General features: G+C 41.0%; 1 protein-coding gene across 1 annotated transcript; it reads left to right on the top strand.

Moving 5' to 3' along the window:
- Positions 1 to 1,832: 1,832 nt before the first annotated feature.
- Positions 1,833 to 8,964, top strand: CDO1 (cysteine dioxygenase type 1; the record flags this gene model as incomplete). The annotated part of the gene is made up of 4 exons (XM_010076642.1): positions 1,833 to 1,956; positions 3,924 to 4,081; positions 6,573 to 6,742; positions 8,935 to 8,964. Coding segments are annotated over 4 exons (482 nt in total), but the record flags the coding sequence as incomplete, so codon positions are not given.
- Positions 8,965 to 9,204: the final 240 nt, after the last annotated feature.

The following is a 9,204-nucleotide window of genomic DNA, read 5'->3' on the forward strand; positions in this document are numbered from 1 at the left end:
GGACCGCCGCGCGGGGGTTGGGGGGCAGAGTGCTCCCAAGTGACGGTCTGGTTACTGTCGAGGAGCCGGTGCGTGTGTTCCAGCCTCCTCACCGGTAGGTCGGGAGCTGTCTGAACCCCTTTCCTCCTCCGGGGTAAAGCAGGTCGAGGCTTTTTGCTGCTTCCCAGGAGGAAGGAAAATAACTCTTAGGGTTTTTGGGTCTTTCCTACTTTGCTAACAAGTGATTTATTCCTTCCAGTGATGGCTTCCCTGTCTTGAATTTCAAAATAAATACATTTTATTTGAGCACTTCCTTTAAAAAACAAATGAACAAACAAAAACCCAAACCCCAAAACTTTTCCTTTTAAGCTTGCTATCATGAAAGCATCACTATGGCTTGACTTAATTTGAGCCTCCTTTCACCTCGCATGGACTATCCTTCATTTGGAACAAATCACAAAATTTGTTACAAATCACAAAATTTTTAACAGAACACAGGAAACTAAGAACTGGAAAACCAAAGTGTGCTAATATTACAAGTATGCATGGCAGCTTTTTTTTTTTTTTTTTTTTTTTTTTGGGCCAGCCAGACCTGCTGTACAGAAATAAAAGCACTTGGAAAGTTCAGTCACAGGCCAGCATTGATGGCTTGTGTTCTGACATTATGGGAAAACTGTCTACCTAATATACACACAAATTGTGGATGCAGTGAGAGGAAGCATATAGATATACAAGTTATACTTCGAAAGTAATTAATTATAAGCATCCTATATCCTATCTAAAATAGAGTGGTCTTATGGGGAAATGTATTAAAAGCTGTTCAGTTGACATCGGTGCACTTTCTGTGTGCCCCTGCTCACATCTTTGAGGTGAGAGTGAGGCATCCTGTCAGCAGCATGAATATGTGCTTTACTTGGCAGAGTGTGAATAGTCATGACTAAAGCTCAGATGACACCAGAAGGTCCCAATGGGTTATTTGCATCGTAATAGCTAGAAGCACCAGCTCTAGATCAGAAGAGCCCCACTATGGAAGTAATGTGTAGAGCAAAATCCTAGTCCTTTCTCTAGTGAACTTTTCAATAGGATGAGATGAAAGACAGCTTGGTGGAGGCTTGCAGGAGAGTACAAGGAAACAACCATAAGATGTTGCTATTAAAGATGTTTTCAAGCCCTGAGATCAAATTGCAGTCTAGAATACACGTAGCGATAAAAAGCCTTTAGAAGCAAGTTTACTCTGTGCTACCTGAGTTAGCACAAGAAAAATCTTTTTGAGAAATTTTGCTCTGATAAACTTTGTTTAGAAGTAGATGCTGGCAGAAATGACACCACAGGTGTTTTGTCAACACAAACGCTACAGATGTAGAACTTTCACAGATAGAGTAGGAGGACCATGTACAGAAAGTCTGACATCTTATTTCCTTGTTTTTTTTGGCTTTGTACAAATGAGTGCTGCATAACAGAAGGAAAGCCAAGAATATCTGAAAAGGAGCTGCAGAAGAATGTAACCATGTATTTTCTTGTTCCATTGCAGTCCTCTGTTTCTAATTATAAGCCAGCTGCTGAAGTGACTTCATTCAATAACTATTTTGATTTGATCCTGTCTGCCACTCTACTCTCAGACTCACAGTTCCCAAACTCCAGTCATCTATGTAATTCAAAGCAATATTATTATAAAATATTAAATGTAAATTTTTTTCTTCACAGAAAAATACCTCTTAAAAAAATAAAAGGTTAAAGATACAATTAATTTTTTTTCTGAGTAAAATTTTGCTTTCAAGAAAAAGAAGAGAAATGATTTTTATATGTCACAACCTTATTTCATAAACATGTTTATATAATTTGGTATTTCATAGGCACATCAGTACCTATGCAATACAAGGCAAACACTTTGTATTTCAGGTATACAAGAAATCTTGTGGACAATGGCAATGGAAAGTTCAACTTGATGATCTTGTGCTGGGGTGAAGGGCATGGCAGGTTCGTATCCAAAGGCTATGGTTTTAGCAAACAGATATAAAGCCGCTGTATCGTTCGCTGTCGTACAAAAAGACACAGATAATCAGACCTATACGAGCTATCAGAAGATGTCTAGAAACTAAGCAGTACAGAGCTCCTGTTGGTACAACAGTCCTGAATATTTGCTGTATCTTTTGCAAGTTTGTACCTCGTGAACATTTTTAGACTATTATTAAAAATGCTCTGTTTTTCCTATCAACTCTAAGGTTCCCTTCTGTCAGAGGAAGTTTTTAGTCCCAGAGTTACAGCAGGTCCTGTGGACAGGACAGGTTGAACAGACCTGTCCCATACAACAGACCTGTACAACACTTGGTTGCAGAAGCAGGACTTGGCACTGTTTAAATAGTCTTTTTTTTCTCTTGTAGTGTTTAAATCCTACCTCTGTGACAAGATGAGAAAAGTAGATTTGGGTTAGGACTGTGGGCTGTGAAGAGGGAGCCCCTTTCTGGGAGTGCATGGCTTTCCTTAGGTTCACACATTCACATATTGTTCCTCAAAATGGACCACACTGCTGATGTGCCCCTGGAGTTGTATACACTGGGTTGTGTAGTCCTACAAACGTGAGGGCAGGATCAGTCCCTTGGAGGGTCTTTCACAAAATGTTGCTAAAACAAAATATGGAATAACAAAACTTGCAGGTTTGGACTCATTATTATTGCATATAAATAGAAAACCTAAGGAGATGTCAGAGCTGGTTTCTTGTTTGTTTTAATTGAGCATGCAATTGAACATTTACAGTACTCTCTGGGGGATGCCATGACATTATACTCAGAAGGACACGGCAACCAAGCCCACTGCCTCTACTCCTTCCAGGCTATTCCCACAAAGCCTGTAATTTATGTCAACTGTGTTTGAGTTGGATGAGGATTTGCTAGAGCTAGTATGAGACCACAAGTTGTTTTTGCTTCCTACATGAGGAGGATCAGATTGTTCTCGTGGCTTGTGGAAGGAGTGTGACAGCATGGCATTCATGAACTGTTTTGTGCCTGAAGCAAGGTCTGCTCTCTTGGCATCTCAGTTAGTAAGAAACCCTGACATTTGTTTACTGAAAACAGTAACATACAAGTTCCAAGTTTTTGATTGAAACTCATTAGCACTGTTCTTCCAGGAGGGTCAAATTCCCCCTTCTCCCTCGCCTCCAATGCGTGGAGAGCTCTCCCTTTGTCCTAATCCTATTGACTTCTGTAACAGTCAGTTCTCTAGTTAAAAAAAACCAAAAAAACACCCAAAACCAACTAAACTACATATCCAGCCCAGATGTCCCCAAATTTAGCAATTAAAACATACTTCAGAACAAGGAGGCAGGTTAAGCAAGCAGATAAATCATACCAGATCCTGCTAGTTTGTTTGTGGTTTGCCAAACTAGTGAAATTAACAGCTTACTGTAGCATGCTATCAGAGTGAGAGGTACAGCATTTTTTCTTCAACAAATGCCTGTGCACTTCAGCAGTAAAAAGAGCATAGAAGTTAAGCAGAAGTAGCTCATTTCTTGCATGTTTTGGGAGCAGGCATGGTGGATCTGCAAATATCAGCTGTACTTGCAAGTTTGTACCAGCCCCTACCTGGGGTCACTGTGGAAAGTGTTGGTTTTTGGCCCACAAGACGTTTTGTGTTCTGAAGAATTTTTCTGACTTCCTTGGTATTTTTCTGTGGCAAAGTCATAGGCTGATCAATATCTGACTCTTCTCCAAGTCCTGCTATATGTGAGCTTATCCCAATACATTTTCTAAAGTAGCAGTTTTAAGTAGGTGTACCTTAGTCGCAATTAATATATTTTTCCTAAGGCTTTTGTGCATGATCCCTGTGCAGTGGCATTTCGTTCTAAGGCTATATCCAGATACAATATGCGATGCCATCTGTCTTGTTTGCTGTACTGAAATTAAATATGTATATCACACTGAGCTTCGTTCTTCTTTTTACATATATAGCAGCATCCATGACCACACTGACTCACACTGCTTTATGAAGATCCTCCAGGGAAATCTAAAGGAGACACTGTTTGCATGGCCTGAAAAAAAAGGGAATGGGGAAATGACTAAGAAATCAGAACGAGTTTTGAGGGAAAATCAGTGTGCCTACATTAATGGTAAGCTATTAAGGCTGTTTTGATGCTACCCATCCACGAGTCTTATTCCTAACAGAAGTGTTCATCTGCTCTCTGGTCTCGTGCCTTTAACAGTGTAATGCTAGTGGCTTCATGCATAGTTTAAGAATGTGGGTCTCTAGCTTCTGCACAAACCTGTATTTAGATTCAGTAAAACAAACATCAAAAAAGTCCTTTTAACTCACTCTTTAAGACATTGCACCAATTTCTTGATACTTAAATATGCCAGGTATCTCCCTAGACCAAGCAGCCTTCAACACTGTGTCCCAAATGACTATTTGAAATTGCTTGTAAACATAGACCTTAAATAGTATTTTGTGAGAAATAAGGGAACCAAAGTTTAGGTGGATTAATCATGATTTTTTTCAAAGAAGTAGTCCTCTTGGTCAGTCATGGAAATCCTAGGTAAGAAATGTAAAAGCTGTCTATGGAATAAATTGGCCATCCAGGAGCAGAGGCCCCAGTCCTCAGTGCTACTTCTTGTCCAAATCAACAAAAGCCTGTAGCATTCAAGTGCAGCATCAGCAGAATTGAAATGCTCAAGTCTACCCAGTCTAGAAAAAAGTTGCCTGACTCCACAGATGCTGAGGGATGACTAGGTCTCCACCAGTAAGGGTCCCTAAGTACCTAAATCCATGTCATTATATGTATCTGTAACTATCACCCCCTTGTGCTACGCTGGAGGCCGTCAGTGGCCAGCTGGGTGTAACATATTCCGGTACTACAAAAGACATTCTACATCATTCTGAACAGTAATGGGAGCAAAGAGTCAGAGAAGGGGGCCATCTGCCTTTTATTTGATGAGTTAAAAACTGGAGCACATGCTTTGTGGGGCTGAGCCTGGGAACTCCCTAGTTGAAGAGAGCCTCATGTTGGGTTACGAACTAAGCCAGGGTGAGGATTAGTTCTCTGCAGCCCTCTGTTGAAGATGTGCCACATCAAGTGAAAAGAGAAAATCCATAGGACAGGAAATGCAAGAAGGAGCTTGAGACATCTGCTGATGCTCCCATGTGAGAGATGTGGGTTCTCAGACTCCGTCAGGTCTTCCTACCTATGTGATTCTTTCTGATGCAAGCAACTGCACCCTGTGTGCATCTGACCCAAAGTTTCTCTGGTTGTCTTAAACAAATTTGGTATCCAGTTCTCTGAGGCAGTTTGGGTCTCTGCCGTGTTTCATAACAAATGTTTTGGTTTAAAACAAACAGGTAAAACAAAGAGGAGGAAAACACTGGTAGTGTGTTGATTGCCCTGACTACTTCAGTAGTGAGTGGAGCTTCATGTTTCTATTGCATGCTTCTTGGTCGCTCTTGTGCTTTATTTTTAAGGTTAGAACCCACTAAACAGAGTTTATTTGAGTCTCCCAATAGATGAGCACAGATTTAGGACTTTTTTCTCCTACATCGTCTGTTTAGGTAAGCTATGTCAATGACACTTAGGGCTTATACTTCAAATGTATCAGAGTTAAGAGTGTACTAACAATTCTCGGGGTATCATGCCTACATTGCACAACACAGGTCTAGGTATTATATAACATGGTAATTCAAGTACAAAGGCCTGAGTTGTTTTTACAGCAGGGTCATAAATTTAAATTCAAGGTCTCTTTTAAGTAACTCAAAAACTCCACTTTAGAGTAGAATGGAAATGGTTTGTTTCATCGATGTGATTCTTCATACCTTACAATTTTGTGTAACAGCTTGATTTCTATCCCACTGTTGCAGAAAGTGCCATTACTTCATTAGTGACCATGCAACAGACTGTGCCTTGTTTTACTACCTGTTCAATTATGCTTACTATTCAGTTAAGGATGGAAGTATGCCAGTCACTAGTAATTTGTCACCTTAGTCAAAAAGAGCAGACAAATGAAAAGCCTGTTCTCCAAACTAATAAACTGGAAGGACAAATTATGAAACAGATGCCAGCAGCAGAAGACTACTGTATCTGTGTCCAAAAGTCGGTGCCTCAAATACATGTAGCTCACTTTTAATGTGACTGACATCCCTGTTACCAGGCTAAGAATTAGCAATACAAAAAGATTTTCCTTGTAAAATGTCTTGCTAATTTTTAGAAACGCAAACCTTCCTGCTTCTGGAGCATCTATAACAACAGCATCTTCTAGGAAAATAAATAACCTTGAAGTCCTTCGGGAATGATAACTAGAAAATTACTCACAGCATGGCCTTTCTTAAATTTCTCTGGATTTCTGTTGGCCTTTATCCTGTAGCAGATAATCCAGAATTTACAAGAAGTGTGGAAGGCAATGAGATATTTTGAATTACCAGTGTATTTAGGAATCTGTGCTAGAGAACAGCATTCAGATTCCCTGTGCTGAGTTACTTGTTGCCCATAAAAGTGCAGGCATGCCTAACTGACTTGCTCATGAGTTTTGGTTTAGAAAGCATTTTCCCAGGCATCTGGGCTCTCATTAAATCTTCCCACTAACACAGCCTCTCATTTCATGCCCTCGCTGGTGTAGACTCCATTGGCCTGCACCGTGTGGAGAACACAAGCCACACAGAGTCTGCTGTTAGCCTGCATTTGTACAGCCCCCCCTTCGACAGCTGTAACACCTTTGATCAGAGGACTGGACACAAGCACAAAGTCAAGATGACCTTCTACAGCCAGTTTGGAGAAAGGACTCTCTGCGTAAGTACGAGATAACATGTTCCCTGTCCGGCACCGGGCTCTGAGCCCTCAGCACCCATAGGGACAGGCATGAGGGGCTGTCCTCCTGCCTGCACAGGGCAGAGCACTGGTGCCCCAGGACAGGCAGGATGTCCAGCAACCATGCCTTTCCCTGGGCATCCCCAACTAGGACCAACATAAAACCTGTTTCCAAATACTACTCAATTTGTCGATTTGAACTTCTCTCATGCGGAGTTCCCTGCTTTGTAACTTGCCTCCCCTTCTGGAGATCAGTTCTGAACAGAGAGGAGGATTAATGAGAATTTTGATACTAGCTGAGCATCTTCAGGCAGCAAATCCTCATAAATGCAACCTAGACAATGGAAAGTTGCCCAAAACAATGTAGCTGCTTCACAGTTTAATTCATGTGTAACATTTCCTGCCTCAAATGTCCTGCCAAAACCCATCACATTTCAAGTCAGTTGTTTTAAACCTTGTAGCTTACTGTAAAGAATTATTCAATAAAGTTAATTTAATTCTTTAAACTCAAAACTTTGACACAGAACGACTTGCTCTGACAGTGAGAGTAGGCTGGTTGGCTGTTGTCTGCATTCTTGATCAATGGCACAAGATTTTATTTGGATAGAAAAGAAATCTTAAGATTAGCTTTGGAGGACCAAGCTAGGACATCTGGGAGAGTTTAACAGAGTTCCTTTTAGCGCTCTTCCATGTATTGGGAAACATAACTACTTATGCAGGGAGAAGACAGATTCTTGGTGTTCAGCCACAGAGGTTCAAAGACTGTTTGGTTTTGTTAGATACGGAACACTTTCACCTTTCACTGCAGCCAGAAATTCAGTGCTCACGAGTTTCCCAGAGTGAGCACTTAGTAAGATCCAGTTAAAGTTTTATATAATTGACAGGTACCATGTAAATAATTTCTTTGAAGCTTGTTACATTACATGATTACAACTTTACCAAACAGCTGGAACACAAACTTTGATCTTCCCAAATCTGAAAGGCCCTTGAGAGAGTAAACTCAAATTTATAATTTAGATTTTAAAGGTAAATAAACATGGAAAAATGTTGAACAAAATTCATGCAAGAATTCGGTGTTTGCTTGCTTTTTTTTTTTTAAGTGTTTATTGAATAGGAAGTATGTAAGATAACAAGTGAGACTAAATGTTTTGACTTGGACTATGTTCCTACCCTTGATCTGTAACCATCTGGCAGTGTTTGTACCTTTTGTGGGAAACTGGATCTGGCTTACAGGAGAGAGGTAGATCTTAATCGTTGGGTCTCTTTCATGGATTCCTGTAAAGGGGAAAGTGGTTGTGAGTCTGGGCCATCCCGCTGCCTGAAATGACTTCATGTTACAAAAACCTTCTGGTCTCAGTGACGGTTTCTGGAAAGCTCACTGGAAAATCATACTTTCTTCTGCTTACCAGATCTGAAAACTATGTAGGAACACAGAGAGCTGTAAGTTAAAAACAGAAGAGAGTAATGTAAAGTATCCTTGCATATCTTTTATGGGTGACAAGATCTGCCTAGCTAAAGCGCATCTAGTGCTTCCTCTTTGTCTTAATTTTTTCTGCAGGTAAAACACACAGGTAAATCTGTAGTGGTTTCTGGCCACGATGAAGTCCTAATTAACTAGATCTCCAGCAAATACATAAAAAGTTATATAGGCCTGGTAATTAAAATAGTATGTAGTATGTCCAAGGACTTGCTCTTGGAAGTAACAGTTTACACAGTTCAGGTACAAACCATGAGAATACTGATGTGAAAGTTCACTGAGTGAGAACTCATTTTGTCTTGGCTGTCACAGCACATCAGTTTCTGCTGCCAGGAATTTTGCTGGGGGAGGCGGTTTCTCTTTGCAGCCTGTCTTCCAAGCTGGACTTTCAAGCACTTTCTGTGAAAACAAAGTAGAGTAAAGTACTGAGGAGAGAAGACAGCCTGAAGGAGGAAGCGCTCCTCAGCTGTCCCTTCTGCCACGGGCTTGCTGGTGGTCACAGAGAGCCAATGGACAGGGCGATTCTGTCAGGTGCACAGTGCCCTCTATAAGACTCTCGCAAGGAGTACTGAAAATAAATACACTAAGTATTTTAAGGTGCTGAGCTACTCTGGGAATAAAGCCCCATGCTGAGAACACAAAGTAGGTGGTGACTGTCTCTTTCCTTAAAGTAGCAACCTCTCCTCTTTCCTTTTAGGCAACAGCAGTGCCGCAGGAGAACAACTGAGAAGCACCAGCACATGTCGAGTAAGACCTGCTGAATTTTTAACTGGGGATTGAAGACTTGCATGGCTACGGCCGTCAGCCAGCTATATTTCTATACCTTGTGAACAGGAGTACAGTGAGGCAGCTTCCAGGCCACCCACAGTTCCCCTGAGCGAATGCCAATTATGGGACACTAAGCTAACTAGTGCTGTAAACTACTTCAGAGGTTAGATGCCTTTTCTTAGGCTCCCATCAGAATTAA

This window comes from Pterocles gutturalis, unplaced genomic scaffold (assembly GCF_000699245.1).
Source record: "Pterocles gutturalis isolate BGI_N339 unplaced genomic scaffold, ASM69924v1 scaffold44453, whole genome shotgun sequence".
In the NCBI taxonomy this organism is placed as follows: Eukaryota; Metazoa; Chordata; class Aves; order Pterocliformes; family Pteroclidae; genus Pterocles; species Pterocles gutturalis.